Source organism: Drosophila guanche, unplaced genomic scaffold, assembly GCF_900245975.1.
Source record: "Drosophila guanche unplaced genomic scaffold, DGUA_6, whole genome shotgun sequence".
In the NCBI taxonomy this organism is placed as follows: domain Eukaryota; kingdom Metazoa; phylum Arthropoda; class Insecta; order Diptera; family Drosophilidae; genus Drosophila; species Drosophila guanche.
Window position 1 is genome coordinate 3,972,388 of NW_022995751.1, and position 23,057 is coordinate 3,995,444.

Below are 23,057 nucleotides of genomic sequence, written 5' to 3' on the forward strand. Positions count from 1 at the left end.
ATTGAACACATATATTTACAATTCGTGAGTTGCAAATAAATATATTGCTGCATGTCTAAAAATGTTAAAAAATTCGAAAGTTTCCTTCACAAACATTTTAAGGGGGTTGCTTCCCGTTTATTCTTTACAAATCAGATTAACATTTACAATTATAACAAAAACTTCTTTATACTATCCGCGTAGGCGGCATTCGTTAGCTTTCCGTCGAGTGCAGCCTTGGGCAGCCACTCGTACTTGGGCGCGGGCGTCTTCTTGTCCCACACTTGGCCGTTGAGTAGGGAAGCGCGATAGAAGAACACTTTGGCCCCGACGCTCTCGGCACGCTGATTGCTTGGGTACTTGTACTTGTGGTAGCCCACGGGTGCGTTTCCGTAGAAGAGCACCTGCAGCTCGCTGCCACACTGTTCTCGTAGCACACGCTCTGCGGTCTGGCGCATGGATTCACCATCTTGCCGCTTGCCCTGGGGAAGAATCATGTGCTGCTGCTGGCCGAGCTTCTGTTGCACCAGCAAATAGAGCGTGTCCTCCAGGCAGCGGTCCGTGGAGCTGGTCTTGTTGGCCGCATCGTCGGGCGTCGTACGGGAGCCCAATTGGAATTTCTTCAGCTCCTCGACGTACGCATCTTTCAGATCTTGGGCGGTCTGTTTGGTCATGCTGTCGTCCAGATCCACCTGCACTTTGCCCTGCTTGATGAGCTCGGCCTGCACCAATTCCCTTTCGTTCTTCAGTTCATGGTCAGACTTCAGGCTGTTCTCGAACTCGATACGCCACAGCAAGTCCTGGAACTGCTTCTCCACAGGGCTGAGTGACTTGGATACGACGGGCAGGCGTTCAACGAGAACGCCGGCGTAAAGATCCCATTTCTCCTGCGCGGCTGCTGTGGACTGGGCGCGGGCCACTTGCCTGGCTCCCACTTGTACAAAGCGTCGCAGCATTGTTTAGTTTTTAATTTAAAAGTTTATGAAAAAAAAAGAATCCAAATCCAGCCCCGATTACATGAGCAGCGGGCGAACAGATGTTCGCGAGTTGCATTGGCCGGCAATCGTTATCGGTATCGGAGAGCGCGTCGCTAGCGTTTGCCGAATCTTGATTTGTATTTGTCGCGTTTTTCCATAAATAAACCAAAACATGTCCGGCTTGGAATCCTACATCAACCACACCGTGTCCATAATCACTGCGGATGGACGTAACTTCATCGGGACACTGAAGGGATTCGACCAGACCATCAACATAATCATCGACGAGTGCCATGAGCGGGTTTTCTCAACGTCGTCCGGCATAGAGCAGATTGTGCTGGGGCTGCACATCATCCGCGGCGACAACATTGCTGTAATTGGACTGATTGACGAGAGCATCGACTCCCGCCTGGACCTCGCCAACATTCGAGGAGAGCCCCTGGGACCCGTTGTGCACTAATGAATAGCGAATAAAAACAAGACTCTACTCTATAACTTTACTAAACTGCATTTACTTCCTCAAGACATCCACTCTACATTTCATTCGGATTCAGTACTAAAGTTAACCTGCCGGCAGGTGAGCGTGTCCAAATCCACCACGGCGACGCTCTTCGTCTTGCCAAAGCTGGGCACGCACACGAGGCAGGTGCGTTTTCCCTCTGCGGTAACATGAAGGGCCGTCTCGAAGGATTCGCAGTTGCCTGCAAAGTACACGTGTGGACACTCGCGCATGATGAATGGATCACTCTCGATGTACGGATAGCACGCCAGAGTGTCCGGAGCAGTAGGCGCCACATGGCCCCATGTTAGGGTACAGCGCAGGGCCTCCAGGGAAGATTCCAGCGACGTGCTGCGGAGGAGATCTGCCACATTCTGACCGGCAGTGCCCACAATGAGCGCATCATCCAGGCGGCAGCTGTACGGATTGGTCACAGCCTGGAACGATGAGAGCTGCGCCGCTTGGGGGAACATGCACTTGTGGAATGGCTGCTGTGGCAGCATAAAGTTGGCCGGATCGAAGGCGCCCGGCATCACATCGATGGGCAGGCACTGCGCCCACGATGCGAACCAACTGTCCAGCTGGCTGACCGCCTGGACAGTGTCGTTGGCATTCGCCTGAGTGCGTGCGACCTGCAGGGTCGGAACATGCGCCATTGCACTGCCGCGCACCGAGTTTCCGGCTATGATCAGTCGCACCAAGGATTTGGCATCTTTTCCATTGCCCAGACTGCCGCTAAGCCAGTACTGGAAGAGATTCAGGGCGTCTACATAGGTGTGGGATTGTAGCTGATCCAAGCCAGACACAAGCACTAGCAGTCGGTTCCGTTTGTTGGACAGTGGTTTCTGTGGCCCACTCTCGTAGTACATCACATCATCGACGTTGAAGAAGCCTTCGCTGTCGGTGCCGCCAAGCACAGCGCACACGACGCCTGTGGCCATGAGCTGGGTCTGCAGTATCTTACCCTGCAAGCGCACCCGCTGCAGTTCATCCTCCAGTATCACCTTGTCTTCAGGCTCCGAGTAATTCTGTCGCGGCGGCTGCGGTGCCAATTGATTCTCCTCGGATATGTCCCTCAGGATGCTGGGCTTGTGCGCCTGGTGCTTGTAGATGGTGCCAATCAAGATGCAGTGGACATCCTGTTCGCCACGCAGCTCGCACAGCTTCTTGATGGGCTCCGTTTTGCCCCACTTCTTCTGGACAAGCGGCGTCAGGAGGCGCGTCATCTCGACCAGGCGGTGGGCGTACAGGTGACAGAACTGCTTCTGGTAATCGTAATCCTTCAGCCGATATTGGCTGCTCAAGTTCTCGTAGGAGCTCTCCAAACGAAGAGCCATTGTTTACGATTGTGGTTATATTCTTGCGGGATAAACAATTAATTTTCTTGTGCAATTTGGCGCAAAATTTGTTGGTAGTTTTTCGATATGTATCGGTGTCTGTCAGCTGTTATCCGTTACTCGCACAGTTGCTAAATCTGCATTTATCGAAAGAAGAAGAAGCGCACAACTGATTTTCAGCGAAAAAGTGTATTGTGTTTTGGAAAAAAAGAGTTTTGGATGTGTTAATGCAATGCATTTAGTCTATAAAGGCACAAAAGAGATGCGGAACAATGTGATAGCGTGAATGGAGTGCCTTATGCCTCCTGCTCAGTGTCCTGTGCTGATTTGGGCGAATGTTTAACAGAGCGTATTGATTTTTACGACTGCGGGGACTGGACTGCTACGCATATTGTTGTTTATTGTTCTCCACAGCAGGCAGGCCCACAACAAGAACTGCGTCGCAGGACGGTGAAACATGAGAGTGGGTTGTCAGCTGGACTGAAGAGCGAGAAGCCAGCCAGTGAGGCGACATGGGTGGCTCTGTGAGCCAGGTGTTCCGTTCTGGGTCCGCCCTGCTCTCACATCGCGATGGCCACAAAGTGTCGAAGGCAACGGAGGAGAATATCCAGACGCTGTTCGAGATACTGCGTGCCAATCCAAAAATCTCGCTGCAAACACTAGAAAGCCTCCTCATCCAGATACCGAAGCACGAGAATATCCTGGTCATACATGACGATTGCGGGTACAACATCCTGCAGCGCAGTGTCGGCCTCAATCACATTGATCTCACCAAGTGGCTGCTGCACCGCCATCGGCCGGATGTAAATCGTTCTCCCTGCTCCCTGCCGCTGCACATTGCTACCCTGCGAGGGTACGAGGAGTGCGTGGAGCTGCTCCTGCGCCACGGTGCCCGTATCGATGTGGATACGCGGATGTGCTTCCCCGGCGCACATACGCACAACTGCGAGGAGAGCGGCAAGTGGCACAACAATGTGGACGACGTCAGCGAGCGATTGAACAACAAGCTGCAGAATGCTCTATGCTATGCGATCGACGGCGATCAGTACAATGTCCTGAGCCTGCTCACACAGAAGATGGAGGAGCCTTGGATACCGTTTCGGGCTAAGAAACCTCTCCTGCATCTTGCCTGCGAGCGTGGTGCATGGAATTGTGTGCAGCAGCTGGTGCTGACGCGATCCGAAGAGATAAATCTCATCATGGATGAGTACTATCCGATCCACCATGCCGTGCTGCACGATGGCCGCTTCCTGGAGCTGCTCATACAGCAGGGGGCGGTGACCACTGTTCGTACCTGCACCCAGCAGATGACACTGCTGCATGTCGGTGAGTTCTAAATTAAATTAATCCCTCAGCAGAATTTCATAAAAACAAAATTCCCTTCTGCAGTTATATTTGCTGCCCGCAAGCCGGCCGAGGACACGCTGGCCACACTTCGCATCCTATTGGAACGCGGCTGCAAGGAGTTGATCAATGCACCCGACTCTCTGGGGAATACACCGCTGCATGCACTCATCGTGCGCTATGCGTTGGAGGAGGCTCGCTACGGCTACGACAAGTGGAGCAAGTGGGACGTTTTGTATTTGGTGCGCTTCCTGCTGCAAAACGGAGCCAAGCAGTCCATCAATCAGGCGGGCAATAGTGCGATGGCCTGTGTGTTTCGCCACCTGCGTGACTGGGAGGTCTGCTACGAGCTACTCAACATGCTCATCAAGGAGGATGGTAAGGGAAACCATCTATGAATATTTATTGAGACTTATTGGGACATTGTTTTGTAGGTGATCCAAACATTGTGGGTAGGGATGGGTCCGTGCCCATAATGGTACTGCTGGTGCCGCTGATCAACAAGGACCATCTGCACCATTTTACGCATTCAATGAAGGTGAGTCCAAGCTAAAGCTAAAGTACTGTCACAGCGCATCGTATAACCTTTAATTTTAGGTCTGCTATCTGAACTGCATACGCATTTTGCTGCAGCATGGTGCGAATCCGAACTGTTCGTATCGCGCCAATCTGAAGCCGCTGCACGTGCTCGTGTTCACGGTGAGCGAGAACTTTACCCTCAATTGTGATGCACAGAAGCGCACAAACTTTGACTTTATAAAGAACATTCTGCTGCTGCTGCTGCAGCATGGCCTGGACTGCAACAAGACATATCAGCACATTCTGCAGGCTGTCATGGATATGGTGCAGAATGTGCGCACTTGCCACGACATGGAGTGCATCTACGAACTGACGCTGACGCTCATACAGTACGGGGCCGATCCCAATATTGTGCTCAGCAGCAAGACCACGCCGGGCATAGCGATCTTCTCGAGCGAAATAGCCAGCTATGGCGAGGCCCTGGGCGCCGGTGGGGCCGCCGCTGCTTTGGGCGGCGACAACACGTTCCGCAACTCTTTCCGCACAAACTCGCGATATCTGCTTTTCTACTATATTATACTGATAACGAAGAAGGAATTTATACTCAACGATCCGCATTTGACGTTTACGCGCATCATCCACCTCTTTTACCTGACCATGGAGCACGAGCCGCTCTACAATTGCCTCAAGTCGCTGCACAATTTCTACGTTGCCCAAGTTCCCAGCAAGAAGACCGAGCAACTGATTGCCCTGATATCCACGCTGTACCGCAAGCCGCGCAGCCTCAAGCAACTGGCTCGTTGGGCCATCTACGAGGCGTTGAACCGCAAACTGGCCCCAAATGTCAATCGCTTGAATCTGCCCGGCCCACTGAAGGACTATGTACTGCAGTTTGAGAGATAACAAGTAAGCGTCGTCGATGTTAACCCCTTACTTAACGACCAATTAAACCCAACCACAACAAAGAACTAAAATCAATCATTACTGCAATTGTTATGTTGCCCCTAAGCTATATAGTACATATATACGAGTACTGTTTAATATACATATTTAACGCATACTAATACACCTACGACGTGGTATAGTATCGTATCGTATGTGGGGCTAAACAATAATTACATATTTTACAGAATATGATATATGGAAACGCTTAAACGTATGTACCTAGAGAACTACAACAACTACAGAAACACACCTAAAAGTACTATTGGCGAAATCAAACTTGTGCAATTTCTTTGATACGAATCTATTATTGGAAAAGAAAAGAACGCTCATCTACTTGTATGTTTTTTGTATCTATATTGTATACGTATTCAGATTGTATAGCTATTGTATAATGTATTGCATTGCGCTTTATTGTAAACTAAACTGAAAGAACGCTCCGCAACCAGTGCCCAGCCGCTGGCCGACAGGGACGGAGCGTTTTTTCCTATCTGCACCGATCCTATACCCCTCCCCTGATACCATCTCATGCCGTAACCGTACATCGGAGTCGGAGATCTGCATTAACTTGAGGCTTTTGAACTGATGAATATTGGGTTTTTTAGAATATTGTATTGTATTTGCAATTGACGAGATGTTATGTAATAAATATTGTCATTATTGTTGCTAAAAAGTTGTTAATCTCTGTATCTATAATGTATTTTCAATCGAATTGATAACGATCAATCAATAAATAAAGAACAATTTCGCCATCTTAAATTGTATATAGCCCTACAGGAGAAGCTTAAATACAAGTATAAAGTCAGAAAATGTACCTGAAACCGTGTTAAAGTGAACGGCCGATGGTGTCACCACTAGCCGCCAGTGTCATCCCTACTTCTGCACAGCCCACTCAAAGTAACGGGACCGACCAAAGCAAACGCCAAGTACCCCTCCGCACAGCAGTCGTAGTTGCCGGCTCACGTACACACATACAACTACAACAAAAAACAACATGCGAACAGGTGCACAGAAAACAGAGAAAGATGTCGCGCAGCCAAAGAGAGAAAATACGATACGAAATAACGGTAAACAAACAAAACGGCCCATTGCTTGTTGTTGTTGGGGAGGGTCTCTGCTTGTGCGTAGGAAAAAATATACATACATGCATACGTACGTACATACAGTTTTCTATATAAATTTGGGGGGGGGGTGTGTGTGTTTGTGCTTGCAAAGGCTTTTTCGCCGTTAGCTGGGCTTTCACAGCATCCATCCCTTGCTTTCTATAGAGCAGGAAGGACAAACAGACCAGCATATGTATACGTGCTCCCTCTCTCTCTCTCTCTCTCTCTCTCTATCGCTACTGTGCATCTCTCTCCCCAATAACAATGAAAGTGCGATTGCCTGCCATAAAAATGTCTATTAAGCTGTCAAGTTTTGACACTCATAAAACCATCAAACAAGTCAAACGAACAGGTTCGCAGCAAAATGTGTACGTAGAACGGCTGTCAACATTTTTCGGTTCATCCTGGTGGCTTTCTACACGCACACACACAGCGAGGCACACTCGCTAGGAGGTTGTGTGTTTTGGGCCTTTTCATATTTTGCCCCGTCCCCAAATGCCGGAGGCCTTATTTATGGGAAACAGCAGGCTGTGGAACTGTCCGTTAGGAGTGGGAAGAACAGGAAGAATGCAAAGGCGAGGAACACACGGATTATACCTAATTTATAGTCGAAACTTCTGATGGCTGGAAGGGGGCCATTCCAATTGGACATTTGTGAAAGAAAAGAGGAAACGGCGAAATTCGCTAAATTTCGATCACACAAATAAGAGAGCGTAAAAATATAATGCGGGAGAACCTACAAACACGACTGCACATACATACATGTGAGTGCATGTATGTGTAAATACTTGTAAAGAAGTTCAAAGAGAGCCTGGAGTCAGCTCAAATGCCGGGCAGACAAAACGGGAACGCAAAAACAAACAAACACAACAAGTTGCCTGGGCAACAACTATTAATACGGAATACGGAAAATTGTCAGGCATTGAGAGTCGAAAACCTTTCCATGAATAGAATCGAATCCAGTTGCAGAATACTGCATTGAATTTTGGATGCGATTGTGAAAAAGATTTGAAAAAATGTACAGCCGCAAGCTGAGCCGCATGCACCGGCCGCCCTCGGACACCAGCAAATACGATAATGAGCCGTACATGAAGAATCCCCTGCTCAAGTTTCGCATTTCGGATGTGCACGAGCGTCGGCACTATCAGTTCCTTAAGCAGAAGGCGGCTGACGTGAAGGTGAGAATTGCACGCCAGAACTGGCCACCCGAACCGGACATTCGACCGCTGCCGCAGTCCCACTACGTGGACAATCTGCGACGGGAGGTACGCAAGATCATCGTTCCACCCATGCTGCGCAAGACGGAGGCCAAGATTTTGAGCTTCGCCTCAGAACGCTTGCGGAACAGATACCCGGACCTGGTGGACTCGTACATGAGGGATGTGCACGAGGAGTACAACCGCCTGATGAAGATCTACAGCATGAAGAACATACTGCGCCACCCCGAATTCTCAGACGAGGATCCATCCAAATTTGAACTGCCGCAAGCGGACTTCCACTTCAAGCGTCCCGGTCGCACGGCCAACTACAGCGCTTATCTGGAGAACCGCCGGAAGATTGGCCAGAAGCTGCTCATCCTGCAGCTGCCCATGCGTGCCGTGCTGAGCATTTCGGTGTCGGATCTGCCAGACGTCGTCTGCATTTTCAAGTACATAAGCGCTACTGGCGCCCAGCAGCAGCAGATGGGTCTGGGCGGACGCGAAGCGCTCTCCTACAAATTCTACCGCAAGTACATCCAGAACCAGTTGGACAAGGTGAACACCTTTCTGCGTTGGACGTGGTATCCCAAGCTGGTGATTGTGTTGCGCAAGATGCTGCGCAAGCGAGTGATGACTCCGGCGCTGTGGAAGCGTGCATGGAGCGGCCTGGAGGGACTGATGAATCGGGAGCTGAACAACATGAAGATGCGAACATTCATCGCAATGTTTCGCATCTGCAGCAATCCGCGCACGATGCCCATGTTCCGCATGTCCCTGGAGTGGACAGAGGTCTCGGGGGAACTGGACACGCGGCCCAATCTGTACAGCATCCTACGCACCTTTGCTGAGATATCCACGGAAATCTCGATGGTCGGCTATCGCATGGAGTCGCTGCAGCCGCAGGTGGAAACGCTCACCTCAATGGCCGCGTACGCGAAGGTCAATGATTACCTGAAGATCGAGATGAACGACAACTCGCTGAAGGATGTCATTGACAAGGTGCAGAAGATCATAATTGCCACCTACGCTGAGGTTACAGCCTACATTGACAACTTTAGGAACAAATACGATGCTCTGTTCTCGTGGGAAGAGCGGGATGCCCTCAACAACTTCCTGGCCGAGCCACATGCCTTTGAAGAGTACTTTGCGCGGATCGACGTCTATTACGAGTTCATCAATTTGCTACGCAGTGAACCGGCAGTTGAGTACTTTGTCATGGCCGTCATCCACAATGAGCCAGCGATCCAGGGGCTGCGCAACCTGGCCGAGAATCTGATAGCCGAGATCACGGTCATCATTATAAGGGAGCACATCAAGGCCGAGGAGGAGATTTGTGAGGAGTTTGAGAAGATCAAGTACCGCGCCCTGGAGATCCCCAAGTCCACGGAGGAGCTGCTCGAGAGCGCCGACTACATGATCCACGTGAAGACGGTGAAGCTGGCAGAGCTGACGGATCGCATTCAGTACTGCCTGCAGGTGGGCACCAACATTGTCGAGCTGACAGAGATGTCCAAGTATCACTTTGATCTGACCATCAAGACCATCAACTGGATCAAGGACATCAACGAGATATGCGAGTACAATGCCTCACAGCAGGAGCAATTCAAATTCCTCTTCGAGGAGCATCTGCAGGAGGTGGTGAAGAAGCTGAACTCTGACATTGAGGAAATGCTGCCCAAGCTGGCCATCATCGATGACATGAGCCGCCCAGAGAAGTTTCGCGATAGCTACATAATACTCCAGAACTTTATCGATCAGCTAAAAACTTTTGATGACTACGTCGCGTGGATCAACAAGGAGGAGAAGCTGTTTAAAGTGGCACAAACGGAGTATCCTACGCTGGAGGTGATCAAGTCGTTTGTCTATCCATTTGCAGAGATCATGAAGTGAGTGGCAGTCCATACCCTCTATAAGGATGGGCTTTGGTTGATGGTTTCCCTTTTTTGTTATCCCACAGATGCTGCATTGACTGGCAGCGCTACTTGAATGTGTGGCAGGATGGACCCTTTGAGTATTTGGAGCCCAAGTTTGTGGAATCCACAACGGATAATTATCTGAAAGAGTTCCAGAAGAATCAGAAATATTATCGCGTCAAGATCAAACAGGATCTCATTGACAATCCCGTGTGCAAATTCAAGGTGCGGAGTTCAAGCATTTCCCGCAGCATTTCTTATCCCTAATTCTTGTTTTTGCAGGGCCAAACTGAGGATCCCGATCCGGCCAAGCATCCAGTGCCGCTGCGACTGTGTACGTCCATGATTCAGTCGATTAAAGACTTCACCACCGGCGTCTTTGTGGTCAATATAATGTGCAATCCGGCACTGAGGAAGCGCCACTGGAAGGAAATGTCTGAAATTGCCGGCTTTGATGTCACACCAGATGCGGGCACTACCCTGCGGAAGATACTCAACTCTGGATTGGATCACATCCTCGATCAGTTTGAGATCATCAGCATCAGTGCCAACAAGGAGCTGCAGCTGTGGAATGCCCTGCAGGCCATGATCAAGGAGTGGGAGAACAAGGTCTTCCCCACGGGCCCGTATAAGGAGACGGGAGTGACGATCCTCAATAGCCTGGACGACATTCAGGCGCTGCTGGATGATCACATCCTCAAGACACTGACGATGCGCGGCTCGGCTTTCATGAAGCCCTGCGAGGAGGAGGTGCGCGCCTGGTACGAGAAGATAATGCGAGTCAACGAGACGCTCGATCAGTGGGGCAAGGTGCAGGCCAACTATCTGTATCTGCTGCCCATATTCTCCTCAAAGGATATCGTAGCACAAATGCCAGAGGAGGGTCGCCTCTTCACCATTGTGGAGCAGACATACTCCCGTAACATGGGCCTGGTGCTGCGACAGCCGCTGGTGATGGAAACGGCGCCCGCATCCGGACTGCTCGAGTCTCTGCAAAAGGCTAACGAGCTGCTCGAGGATATATCCACGGGTGTGAGCAATTATCTTGAGAAGAAGCGTTTGTTTTTCCCCCGTTTCTTTTTCCTCGCCAACGATGAGATGCTGGAGATACTCTCAGAGACGAAGGATCCGCTGCGCGTGCTGCCGCATCTGAGCAAGTGCTTTGAGGGCATCAACAGCCTGGAGTTTGACGCGAACAAGAATGTGCTGGCCATGATAAGCAGCGACAAGGAGTACATTGAGTTTATTGAGCCTGTGTCCACGTTGGCAGCCGGCGGCAGCGTGGAGAAGTGGCTCATTGGCGTGGAGGATGAGATGCTGAAGGCGGTGCGAAACCAGAACGAGCTCTCCTACGGCCACTATCCGAAAGTGAAGCGCCACGAGTGGGTGCTGGAGTGGCCCCAGATGACGGTGCTGGCCATCTCGCAGGTCTTTTGGGCAGCCAAAATGCATGGCTGCCTGCGTCGCAGCTTTGGCGGCAATCAGACCGTGATGACAAACTTCTTCCAGGAGTTGTCCAAGGAACTAAACGACATTGTGGCCCTCGTGCGTTCGCCTGTGATTAGCAATCTCAACAGGATCACCATTAAGTCGCTGATCGTCATCGATGTGCATGCCAAGGATGTCACCGAGGAGCTCATTCGGCTGAAGATCAGCAGCGAATATGACTTCCAGTGGCTCGCCCAAATGCGCTACTACTGGGAGGAGGAGCAGACTCTGGTGCGGATCATCAACGCCACTGTGCCCTTTGCCAATGAGTATCTGGGCAACTCGGATCGCCTGGTGATCACACCACTCACCGATCGCTGCTATCGCACGCTGGTTGGCGCCTATCAACTGCATCTAAACGGCGCCCCAGAGGGTCCCGCGGGCACTGGCAAAACAGAAACCACAAAGGATCTAGCCAAAGCGCTGGCCGTCCAATGCAAAGTCTTCAATTGCTCTGATGGACTGGACTACAAGGCCATGGGCAAGTTCTTCAAGGGTCTGGCCTCATGCGGCGCCTGGGCCTGCTTCGATGAGTTCAATCGTATTGAGCTGGAGGTGCTGTCGGTGGTGGCCCAACAGATTCTGCTCATCATCCAAGCGGTGCGTGCGAATGTCAGCAAGTTTATGTTCGAGGGCACAGAACTGATGCTGAATCCCGCTGTCTATGTCTGCATCACCATGAATCCCGGCTACGCGGGTCGCTCCGAGTTGCCCGACAATCTGAAGGTGCTCTTCCGATCCGTGGCCATGATGGTGCCGGACTACGCCATGATTGGTGAGATTTCTCTCTACTCTTATGGCTTTGTGGATGCCCGCAAGCTGGCCGTCAAGATTGTGACCACCTACAGGCTGTGCTCGGAGCAGTTGTCCAGCCAGAACCACTACGATTACGGCATGCGAGCGGTGAAGACGGTGCTCTCTGCCTGCGGCAACATCAAGAAGCAATACCCAGACGAACTGGAGGATATTCTCCTCCTGCGCAGCTTGATCGATGTGAATTTGCCCAAGTTCCTATCGTTCGATGTGCCGCTCTTCGAGGGCATCATTTCGGACATCTTTCCGGGCATCAGTCTGCCGCACATCGACTACAGTCTCTTTGAGACCGAGTTCAAGCGCGTCTGCAAGGAGGAGGTGCTGGAACCAGCCCCTTCGTTCCTCACCAAAGTCATCCAGACGTACGAGATGATTATTGTGCGGCATGGCTTCATGCTGGTGGGTGAACCGCTGGCGGGCAAGTCCAAGACGCTGCAGGTGCTCGCCAAAGTCATGTCTGCACTGAAGATCAAGGCGCCGGACAAGAGCAGCTACTTCCAGCACGTTCTAATGGGCATCATGAATCCCAAGTCGATTACCATGAACCAGCTGTACGGCTCATTTGATCCCATATCCTACGAGTGGACCGATGGCTTGGTGGCCAAGATATTCCGTGAGTTTGCCATGACACCCACGCCGGACCGCAAATGGGTGATCTTCGATGGGCCCGTGGATGCTGTGTGGATTGAGAACATGAACACGGTGCTGGATGACAACAAGAAGCTGTGTCTGACCAGCGGCGAGGTCATCACCATGTCCCACGAAATGTCCATGATCTTTGAGGTAATGGACCTTGCGCAGGCCTCGCCAGCGACCGTCTCCCGCTGCGGCATGATCTACATGGAACCCTCGACTCTGGGCTGGCGCGCCTTTGCCAACAGTTGGCTGAAGAAGGCCGATCCACGCTGGGCCGACGCGGAGGGTGTCGAGTATGTGACGGCCATGCTGCAGTGGCTGCTGCCCCAGTGCCAGACCTTTGTGCGTCGCCACTGCAGTCAGTTTGTTCGCTCAGGGGAGTTTAATTGCATGCAGACGACCTTTGACCTCATTGACATGCTGCTGGATGAGGCCATCGAGGAGAATCCCGAGGACTATCAAAAGTACATTGTGGGCTACTTCCAGGCGGCCATTCTGTTCGCGCTGGTCTGGGGCGTTGGAGGGATTCTGGATACGGCTTCTAGGGATAAGTTTGATGCATTTTTGAGAAAGGTAAGGGAGTAGGCAGGCTGTAGCAGGGATTAACGTCTCCTTCCTTCAATCTCCTTCTTTTGCAGATCTATGACGGCGAGGAGGCACACCCACCCGAGGCTCTAGGCAAAATGGAGGTCACTCCGCCCGTGGAGGGTCTCATCGTGGAGTATGTTTACGTCTTCAAGCAGCGCGGCACTTGGCGCTACTGGCCGGAGCTGGCCAAGCGGATGGATGTGGAGGAGACCAAGACGGGTGTGATTGTGCCAACAGTGGACACGGCACGCTATGTACATCTTCTCAAGATGCATGTGAATCACAAGAAGCGCATGCTGCTGGTGGGACCCACGGGCACTGGCAAGAGTGTTTACGTGCAGAATTATTTGATGAACAAACTGAACCAGGAGGAGTACGAGACGGGCTTCATCACCTTCACAGTCATGATCACCGCCAATCAGTGTCAGGAACTGCTCATCTCGAAGCTGCAGAAGTTGAAGCGTGGCATCTATGGGCCGCCTAAGGGCATGCAGAGCGTCCTCTTTGTCGACGACATGAATATGCCCGTGAAGGAGGTGTATGGGGCACAACCACCGCTGGAGCTGCTGCGCCAGTACTTTGACTATGGGCACGTGTACGACCTGAAGGATGCCTCCAAGCTGTACATCAACGATGTGCTGATCGTAGCTGCCTGTGGCCTGCCCGGCGGCAGTCGCCAGGATGTCTATGCGCGCTTCCTCAATCACTTTAATGTGTTCTCCATCAACACCTTCAGCGATGACAGCATGTTCCGCATCTTCCTGAATGTGGCACTCAACGGTTTGAGGCGCTCCGGCCACGGGCAGGATGTGTTTGTGGTGACCAATCAGATTGTCAGCGCAACGCAGAGCATCTACAAGAGTGTGCAGTCCGAGATAAGAGCAACGCCAGCCAAGAGCCATTACATCTTCAACCTGCGCGACATCTCACGCGTCGTCACTGGCTGCACGCTGGTGCGCAAGGAGTCCGTCAATGACAAGAAGATACTGGTGCGAGTGTGGTACCACGAGGCCATGCGCGTGTTCTACGATCGTCTCGTGGACGACACCGATCGCAAGTGGATGTTTGACAAGCTGAACGAGTGCCTGAAGGCCAACTTTAAGGACAAAGTGGAGAACATATTCGACAAGTACTGCGTGCAGGTGGGAGACGAGCAAGTCTTCAGCATGGAGACCGCTAACAATGTCTTCTTTGGCGTCTACTTTGACGAGGACAGTGTGCCGGATGAGCGACGCTACGAGGAGGTGCCCAGCGTGGAGGTTTTCCTGAAGGTGGCTCTGGACAGCCTCGACGACTACAACTCGACGCGTCGCTCCAAGATGGACATCACTCTCTTCACCTTTGCGCTTCAGCATCTGAATCGCATCTGCCGCATCATCTCCATCCAGGGAGCGAGCGCATTGCTTATCGGATTGGGTGGCTCAGGTCGCCAATCGCTGACGAAGCTGGCCACCAACATGGTGCAGACCTCGTTCTTTCAGCCGGAAATTACCAAGAACTACGGCGCCAATGACTGGCATGATGACATCAAAGTGATACTCAAGGAAGCGGGTGGAATGAACAAACACACAACCTTTCTGATGACCGAGAATCAGATCAAGATGGAGCTCTTCCTGCAGGACATTGACTGTCTGCTGAATCAGGGCGAGGTGCCCAACATTTTCCCCATCGACGAGAAGCAGGAGGTGCTGGAGATGGTGCGTCTGGCCGCACAGGGCGGCAATCGCAACATTGATGTGTCGCCGCTGCAAGTCTTCTCCTTCTTTGTGAATCGGTGCAAGCAGAAGCTGCACATGGTGTTGAGCTTCTCGCCCATTGGGGATGCACTGCGCACGCGCGTTCGCCTCTACCCGTCGCTTGTCAACTGCTGCACCATCGACTGGTACGACAGCTGGCCGGAGGAGGCGCTGCAGATGATTGCCAAGATGTCGCTGGTGGATGTGAATGTGCCCTCGGAGGAGATCAAAATGGCCATTGTCGACACCTGCCAGTACTTCCACACGACGGCTGCCCGCGCCACGCGCGCCTTTTGCCAACAGTCGGGGCGTCACATCTACCAGACGAATGCCTCCTTCATCGAGCTGATACGCTCCTTTCAGACACTCATCGACCGCAAGCAGAGCGAGACAATGTTCGCCAAGATGCGTTACATTGGGGGCTTGGACACGCTGGCCAATGCAGCGGCTGCCATTTCCATTATGCAGCGTGACCTGAATGCCCTGCAGCCAAAGCTGGTGGCTCTGGCGGAGGCCTCGCGCAAAATGATGCTCGAAATCAACAAGGAGACGCTGGCAGCCAGTGCTGCCGCTGAGCAGGTGAAGCGGGACGAGGAGGTGGCCTCCGTGCAGGCTGTGGCCGCGCAGGTGCTGAAGAACGAATGCGAAAAGGATTTGGCCAAGGCCATACCCGTGCTGGAGGATGCCCTGGCTGCCCTCAACACACTGAAACCCGCCGACATCACGCTCGTAAAGTCCATGAAGAATCCGCCATCGGTCATCAAGCTGGTCATGGCAGCGGTGTGCGTGATCAAGGCCATTCCGGCGGATCGTGTGCCAGATCCTGCGTCGGGTAAGATGGTGATGGACTACTGGGGACCCAGCAAGCGGCTTCTGGGCGAGATGAACTTCCTGCCCGCTCTTAAGGAGTTCGACAAGGACAACATTCCCGTGGAGATCATGAAGCGCATTCGCAAGGAGTTCATACCCAACAAGGACTTTGATCCCAAGGTGGTGGCCAAGGCCTCGAGTGCCGCGAAGGGTCTCTGCCAGTGGATCATTGCCATGGACATGTACGACGATGTGGCCAAGGTAGTGGCACCCAAAAAGGCAAAGCTGGCCGGTGCCGAAAAGGAATACGCGGACACCATGAGCTTCCTCGCGGAGAAGCGTGCCCTGGCCGCAGCGCTCGAGGAGAAGGTGGCGCTGCTCAACATTGAGCTGGACAAGGCCAACGAGGAGATGAAGAAGACCGAGGAGCACGCGGAGAACTGTCGCAACAAGCTGCTGCGCGCTGAGGCGCTCATCGGGGGACTGGGCGGCGAGAAGTCGCGCTGGAACAAGGCAGCGGATGACCTGCAGGATTTGTACGACCATCTGCCTGGCGATGTGCTGCTCTCGTGCGGCATCATTGCCTACCTGTCCGCGGTGAATCTGCAGGCGAGAACCGAGTGCGTTAATGATTGGTTCCAGAAGGTGACGAGCCTGCAGATTCCCTGCTCCAAGAAGTACTCCATCACGGAGGTGCTCGGACTGGAGGTGACCATCCAAAACTGGCAGCTGGACGGCCTGCCCAACGATGAGTTCTCCAGCGAGAATGCCATCATAGTGTCCAGCTCCAGTCGCTACAGTCTCTTCATTGATCCGCAGGGCCAAGCGAACAATTGGCTGAAGAATATGGAGCGCAAGAATCGTCTGAACTGCGTCAAGTTCAATCAGGGCAACTACATGCGCGTCATCGCTGAGGCCATGGAGTACGGCACTCCTGTGATCATTGAGAATGTGCAGGAGGAGCTGGAGGTGCCGCTGGATCCCATCCTCATGCATCAGACCTTTATTCAGGGTGGCGTCAAGCACATCAGCCTGGGCGAGTCGGTGGTGCCGCTGTCCCCCAACTTTCGGCTGTACATGACCTGCAATCTGCGCAATCCGCACTTTCTGCCGGAGACCTTCAACAAGGTGACGGTGATTAACTTTGCCCTCACCCAGAATGCACTGATGGACCAGCTGCTGAGCATTGTGGTGGCCAAGGAGCGGCCCGATCTGCAGGAGTTGCGCATCACACTCACCACAGAGGCTGCAGCCAACAAGGGCGCACTGCGCGATGCCGAGAACCTCATCCTGAAGACACTCTCCGCCAGCGAGGGAGACATACTCGAGAATGAGGCTGCCATACAGATACTGGGCGAATCGAAGGGTTTGTCCAAGGATATTCAGGAGAAGCAAGAGGCGGCCAAGGAGACGTCCGCCAAGATAGAGGCTTTCCGACTCAACTACAAACCGGTGGCCGTGCACTCGTCCATTCTGTACTACTCCATCACGGATCTGCCCAACATCGATCCCATGTACCAGTTCTCGCTCAATTGGTACATCAATCTGTACATGTACTCCATCGACACGGCCAACAAGTCCAAGGATCTGCCGCGACGCATCAAGTTTCTGGTCGATGGATTCACCAAGAATCTCTACAACAACGTTTGCCGCTCCATCTTCGAGAAGGACAAGCTGCTCTTCTCGTTTATACTCACCGCACGCGTGTTGCTGGGCACGGGCCAGGTGGAGATGCGGCATCTGGCGCATTTGGTCACCAATGCCAAAGAGTCCACACACATGCCGCCCAACCCTGATCCCAGTTGGATCACAGAGACCGTCTGGCTGAACGTGCTGCGGCTGGAGGAACTAAAGGAGCTGCGCGGCATTGTGGATGCATTCCGTAGGAATCTGTCCGCCTGGCAGACCATCTACGATCATGCCTCGCCGGAGGTGCAGCCGCTGCCTGCGCCGTGGCACGACAAGACCACAGCCTTCGAGAAGATCATCGTGCTGAAGGCCCTGCGCCCGGACTCTGTCTTCCTGGCGGTGCGCAAATTTATTGCCATCACCATCGGGGATCAGTATGTGTCGCCGCCAGAGTTTGACATTTCCAAATCCTACGCCGACTCCACAGCGCTGACTCCGCTCGTGTTTATCCTCTCACCGGGCGCTGATCCGTTGGGCTCACTGTTAGCATTCGCCGAGAAAATGGGCCAGGAGGAGACGTTCCAGAGCATCTCGCTGGGCCAGGGTCAGGGCCCCATTGCCACTGCGCTCATTAAGAGCGCTCAGGAGATGGGCTACTGGGTGTGCCTGCAGAACTGCCACTTGGCTGCCTCCTGGATGCCCGCCCTGGAGTACATGTGGGAGAACATGGACACCTTCAACACAGTTCGTAAGTGATGGAAAGGCTACTCTGTATTCTCTTTTAAACTTTAATTCCCGCAGCAAATTTCCGCCTCTGGCTGACTGCCTATCCGACGCCACAGTTCCCGGTGACCATTCTGCAGAATGGCGTCAAGATGACCAATGAACCGCCCACTGGCCTGAGGGAGAACCTAATGCGCTCCTACAACTCGGAGCCAATCAATGAGTACGAGTTCTATGCGGGCTGTGCCAAGCAGGATCGCGCCTTCACGCGGCTGCTCTATGGCATTTGCTTCTTCCATGCGGTGGTGCAGGAACGACGCAAGTACGGCCCACTCGGCTGGAACATTGCCTACGGATTCAACGAGTCTGATCTGCAGATCTCTGTGCTGCAATTGAGCGTGAGTTTGAGTGCACTTTTAGCATGAGACATCAATCAGTTGAGATTTCATTTACCCTAGATGCTTCTCAATCAATATGAACACGTGCCCTACGATGCCATTTCGTATCTGACCAGCGAGTGCAATTATGGGGGTCGTGTCACAGACAACTGGGATCGACGCGCGATCGTCACGATTCTGGCAGACTTTTGCAATCCCCAGGTGGTGTCCGACAATCGCTATAGATTCGCCACAGACGATCGCTACATCCTGCCACGCAAAACGGAGCACCGCGAGATGCTGCGCTACCTGGAGGATAATATACCTTCGCTGGCACCGCCAGAGGTTTACGGTCTGCATGCGAACTCTGGCATAACGCGAGATCTGCAGACCACAAAGACGCTGCTCGATTCGATGATCCTGCTGCTGGGCAGCGAGGCGGCAGGCACCGCAGGCGCTGGAGTCAGCGTGGAGCAGATCATTTTGAACACCATCAAGCAGATCGAGGGGGATATGCCGGCGGACATGGACATTGAGGCTGCGGCCGAGAAGTATCCCGTGGACTACAATGAGTCCATGAACACGGTTGTGGTGCAGGAAATGGAACGTTTCCTCAAGCTACAAAAGGAGATTCGTGCCTCCTGCAGGGACCTGGCCATGGGCATCAAGGGCATCATTGTGATGACACCCGATCTGGAGAATGTGATGACAGCAATGAAATTCAATCGCATACCGCTCAAGTGGATGTCCAAGTCGTATCCGAGTCTCAAGCCACTGGGTTCGTATGTCCAGGATCTGTACAAGCGCCTCAACTGGCTGTTCCACTGGCATATGCACGGCAAGCCGCCCACCTTCTGGCTGTCTGGGTTCTTCTTCACGCAGGCTTTTCTCACTGGAGCCATGCAGAACTTTGCGCGCAAGTACAAGATTCCCATTGACACGCTGACCTTTGACTACGATGTGCTCAAGGTGGAGACGAAGGCATCGCCCCCGGATGATGGTGTCTACTGCAACGGCCTGTTCGTGGAGGGTGCACGCTGGGAGTGGGAGCAGAATATGCTGGTGGAGCAGCATCCCAAAATACTGATCTATGCCATGCCCGTCATCTTCTTTCGGCCCGTGCTCATTGTGGAGCTGTTGGAGGGCTCGCGCTATCGCTGTCCCCTGTACAAGACAGGCGAACGCAAGGGCACGCTCTCCACCACAGGTCACTCGACGAACTATGTGGTGCCGCTGCTGCTCAATACCCAAGCGAAGCCCTCACACTGGGTGAAGCGTAGCGTGGCGCTCATCTGCCAGACGAACGACTGAACTGAGGGACTGACTGAGTGATTTCAATACATGTGTGTGTGGTTTATTAAACATTATTCCAAATTAATATAATAATATAATATATGCAGGCCTATTCTTTACAAGTACAAATTCACAGCATTCCAAACGCTTCTAAGAAAACAAACAAAGGAAAGAAACTCGCAGATCAGCTCGTTTCAGAATCTGACTGCAGCATCTGTGTATCTATTTCCACTTCCACCACTCGAGATGTTGAGATATTTTGTAGCTAAACTTTGGATTTGGCTTATTGCGTGTTGCAGCGCAATGAATATGCTTCGACGTGGGAGCTCTCCGAGCTGCTGCTGTCGCGTCGCCGATACATGGAACTGGTGTCACTGCTACTGTTTTGGTCGTGCTCTGTCAAGGCTCCAGGTGCGGCATCAGCAGACGCTCCAGCACGATTGCGACGGCGAAGGCGACGATTATGCAAGTGTGCCATGGTGGAGGGATTATCCAAAAATTGTTGAAAAAATAATAGGCCCTGTTGGCTGGCATCGTCGTCCCTAATGCTGCGTCGAAAGTTTCTATAGAGCGTTTCACGCAGCCCATCGGGTTTTGGGATTTGCTGCAAAAGGAAAGATTTGATTGAATGATTTAATTGAATGGCAGCAGCTGGAACACACTCACTTTTACGGGTGCATCGGGCGTCCAGATTTTGACAGTATGCTCCAGGCCCGAGGTGGCCAGAACTGGCATCCAGGGATGCGGCTCCAGGCAGTTGACAACACCCGCCATGTCGCCCTTCATGTGGTTAATGATTGATTCTGTGTTCTTGTCCCAGAAAAAGATGTGACCGCAGTCGCTGCCACTGATGACGTACTCGGATCGTGGTCCAAAGAAGTTGACGCCCTTGATGGTTCTATCGTTTCTGTGTGGCAATCGGTGAGCAGGAGAACAGACCACAATAATCTAGAGCATGACTTACACGTGACCCTCGTAGCAATGAAGATATTCGCCCTCTTTGTAGTTGCGGGTGTCATAGAGAAAGATGCCAGCATCGCTGTAGGAGGCCAGGATCTCGCTGCCACTGTGATTGTAGACGGCGCAAGTGATTTCCGTGATTTTTATCTTAGGGTACGAGAAGTAAACACAAATGAAAAGTCTCCCGTTTGGTCGGTGAACTTGCTCACCTCCCGAACGCCTCGGGGGGTCATCTCGTGGATGGGCTCTGGCAGTTTGCGCTTGTCGTAGACACGCAGATTGTTATCAGCGCCGCTGACACAAAACTCGGGCGCAAACGGATGATGCGAAATGCTGTAGAGACGCACGCGGCTCCGTTGGTCCCGCCTGTTGGGATCGTTGTAGCGACACTTCAGCATGGTGTTGGCCGATGTGCTGGTGCGAAGATCAAAGTGCTTGACGGCACCATCCTCGCCGGCGCTCATAACCTCGTGCTTGGTGTGCGGCACCACAACGAGCTTGTGCACAGCATCGCTGTGCGTGTAGAGTCGCGTGGGCTTTGTGTCGCCACCGGATGGAGGAATGACGGCGCGTCGCACCTGCCCATCGCGACTGGTGGACACAATGTCCAGGCAGCCGGCACTGTCAATGAACTTGGTCTGGAATATGTTCTTGTGATGGCCCGACTTGAACACGTGCAGCTTCTTTTCGTTGGCCCAGTCCCAGACGATGATTCGTGTATCGTCGGAGCCAGAGCAGAGCAGATCTCCGGCCCGATTGAAGTTGAGGCAGTTCACGCTGCCATTGTGTTTCTTCATTGTCTGCCGGAGTGACATCTGCTCCACGACATGCCTGGATCCGTAAAATCCTCGCCCGAAGCTCTGCACCGAGGTGTGCCCGCCGCGCCATCCAATCCGATTGATAATATTGTGTTCGCGCTGCATCAACTCATTGGCCGAGATCCAGGTGTATGGCGGTTTTTCCTTGTACATTATTTCGTTTACGGCAAAGTCAATGTTCTCCCGGTTGGTCGCATTTGGCTCCGGTTCAATCGAATCACTGTGGTCCATCTGGTGCCCGCCCAAAGATGATGAAGAGTGTCAGAAGAGAACAGAAGTGAAATTATTATTACAGGACTTACCATTCCACCATCACTGGAGCTGTTGCTGCTGGAGCTGCTGGAGCTGCTGTTGTGGGTCCAAAAGTCATCCTCCACGCGACTGTTGACGGTATCGGCATCACTCAATGACTGCTCGTCGTCGTCGTTGGGTATGGGATTGGGTTCAGCTGCCTCTGCGGCTACCTCGGGCTCTTCGTCTACACTGGGCAGCACTGCATCATCATCATCTCTGTCGATGGCATCACTGGCAGGAGGCACAGCTTCTGTGGCAAGCACAGCACTGGCTGCCGCTGGCGACAGCGCACCCTGCAAGAGATTAATCTCTGTGCCAGCCTCCTCGGGCGGTGCCATTGATTCGTCGTTGCCCTCTGCAGTCTCAACCTGCGGCAAAATTAGATTGCAGCTCACTCCTCCCTCTCTGTTGCTATCGCCGTTATCGACGTTGCTGCTTGTGTTGGTGACGTTGTTGTTGTGGGTTCCTATTTCAGTCTCGCTTACGACTGCACTTTTCTCTTCGATTCTTTTTGCCAAATCCAAACAAAAATCAATCAAGAACTACGCACTTGTTGGGGCGTATAACCCCATGTACTTACACAGCTGGTGCTGCCGGGGAGTCCATGGTGGCATCTCCTGCAGCGGTGCGGCTGCTGGAGCTCTCATCTTCGTCACCGGAATCATGGCGCTTCTGGCGCTTGCGCGCGGATTTCGCTTCAGCATTACTATCCTCATCCGTATCCATTCTGCAACGTCACAATGTGTCAATCAAACCGTGATTCTTTATTCTGGACTTCCCCTTTTTTTTGTTTTTGAGGTTTTATGTTACCGCTCTACCCTTGGGTAGAATTGCCTTATTTTGCCGCCCGCCTTTACAAGGTGGAAATCGCCACGTCGAGATATGTAACTTGTTACAGTTTTACTCAAATTTTGTCGATGAACTCGATTAAAGTTTGGTACGAGCTAATTTGTTCTTTTTCGAAGAATTTATAGATATTATTATATTTCCTTAGCGATGGGTAGTTTAGTCTTGTTGTGTTGTGCTTGGTACAATTAAAAATTATATGCGATGCGTCACATCGATAGTATCGCAAGTATC

General features: G+C 52.4%; 6 protein-coding genes across 6 annotated transcripts; 3 read left to right on the forward strand and 3 right to left on the reverse strand.

Moving 5' to 3' along the window:
• Window positions 1–80: 80 nt before the first annotated feature.
• On the reverse strand, window positions 81–1,021 carry LOC117586914 (39S ribosomal protein L46, mitochondrial). The gene has a single exon (XM_034277262.1). It carries the CDS (start codon window positions 933–935, stop codon window positions 150–152), a length of 786 nt encoding a protein of 261 aa, XP_034133153.1. The 5' UTR covers window positions 936–1,021; the 3' UTR covers window positions 81–149.
• A 26-nt stretch (window positions 1,022–1,047) lies between these two features.
• Window positions 1,048–1,464, forward strand: LOC117586916 (U6 snRNA-associated Sm-like protein LSm8). Its single transcript, XM_034277264.1, has one exon. The coding sequence runs from the start codon at window positions 1,129–1,131 to the stop codon at window positions 1,414–1,416; it is 288 nt and encodes a 95-aa protein (XP_034133155.1). The 5' UTR covers window positions 1,048–1,128; the 3' UTR covers window positions 1,417–1,464.
• LOC117586912 (DNA polymerase delta subunit 2) lies at window positions 1,449–2,866 on the reverse strand. Its single transcript, XM_034277261.1, has one exon. The coding sequence runs from the start codon at window positions 2,790–2,792 to the stop codon at window positions 1,497–1,499; it is 1,296 nt and encodes a 431-aa protein (XP_034133152.1). The 5' UTR covers window positions 2,793–2,866; the 3' UTR covers window positions 1,449–1,496.
• Window positions 2,867–2,924: 58 nt separating this feature from the next.
• Window positions 2,925–6,286, forward strand: LOC117586909 (ankyrin-3). Its single transcript, XM_034277258.1, has 4 exons — window positions 2,925–4,118; window positions 4,182–4,514; window positions 4,571–4,674; window positions 4,734–6,286. The coding sequence occupies exons 1-4, from the start codon at window positions 3,305–3,307 to the stop codon at window positions 5,556–5,558; spliced, it is 2,076 nt and encodes a 691-aa protein (XP_034133149.1). The 5' UTR covers window positions 2,925–3,304; the 3' UTR covers window positions 5,559–6,286.
• Window positions 6,287–7,646: 1,360 nt separating this feature from the next.
• Window positions 7,647–19,976, forward strand: LOC117586835 (dynein heavy chain 12, axonemal). Its single transcript, XM_034277126.1, has 6 exons — window positions 7,647–9,785; window positions 9,857–10,037; window positions 10,095–13,322; window positions 13,388–18,260; window positions 18,314–18,633; window positions 18,694–19,976. The coding sequence occupies exons 1-6, from the start codon at window positions 7,717–7,719 to the stop codon at window positions 19,921–19,923; spliced, it is 11,901 nt and encodes a 3,966-aa protein (XP_034133017.1). The 5' UTR covers window positions 7,647–7,716; the 3' UTR covers window positions 19,924–19,976.
• Window positions 19,977–19,979: 3 nt separating this feature from the next.
• LOC117586836 (DDB1- and CUL4-associated factor 8) lies at window positions 19,980–22,795 on the reverse strand. Its single transcript, XM_034277127.1, has 6 exons — window positions 22,558–22,795; window positions 21,986–22,484; window positions 21,075–21,914; window positions 20,870–21,012; window positions 20,572–20,812; window positions 19,980–20,509 (listed from the first exon to the last, which is right to left on the reverse strand). The coding sequence occupies exons 1-6, from the start codon at window positions 22,701–22,703 to the stop codon at window positions 20,189–20,191; spliced, it is 2,190 nt and encodes a 729-aa protein (XP_034133018.1). The 5' UTR covers window positions 22,704–22,795; the 3' UTR covers window positions 19,980–20,188.
• Window positions 22,796–23,057: the final 262 nt, after the last annotated feature.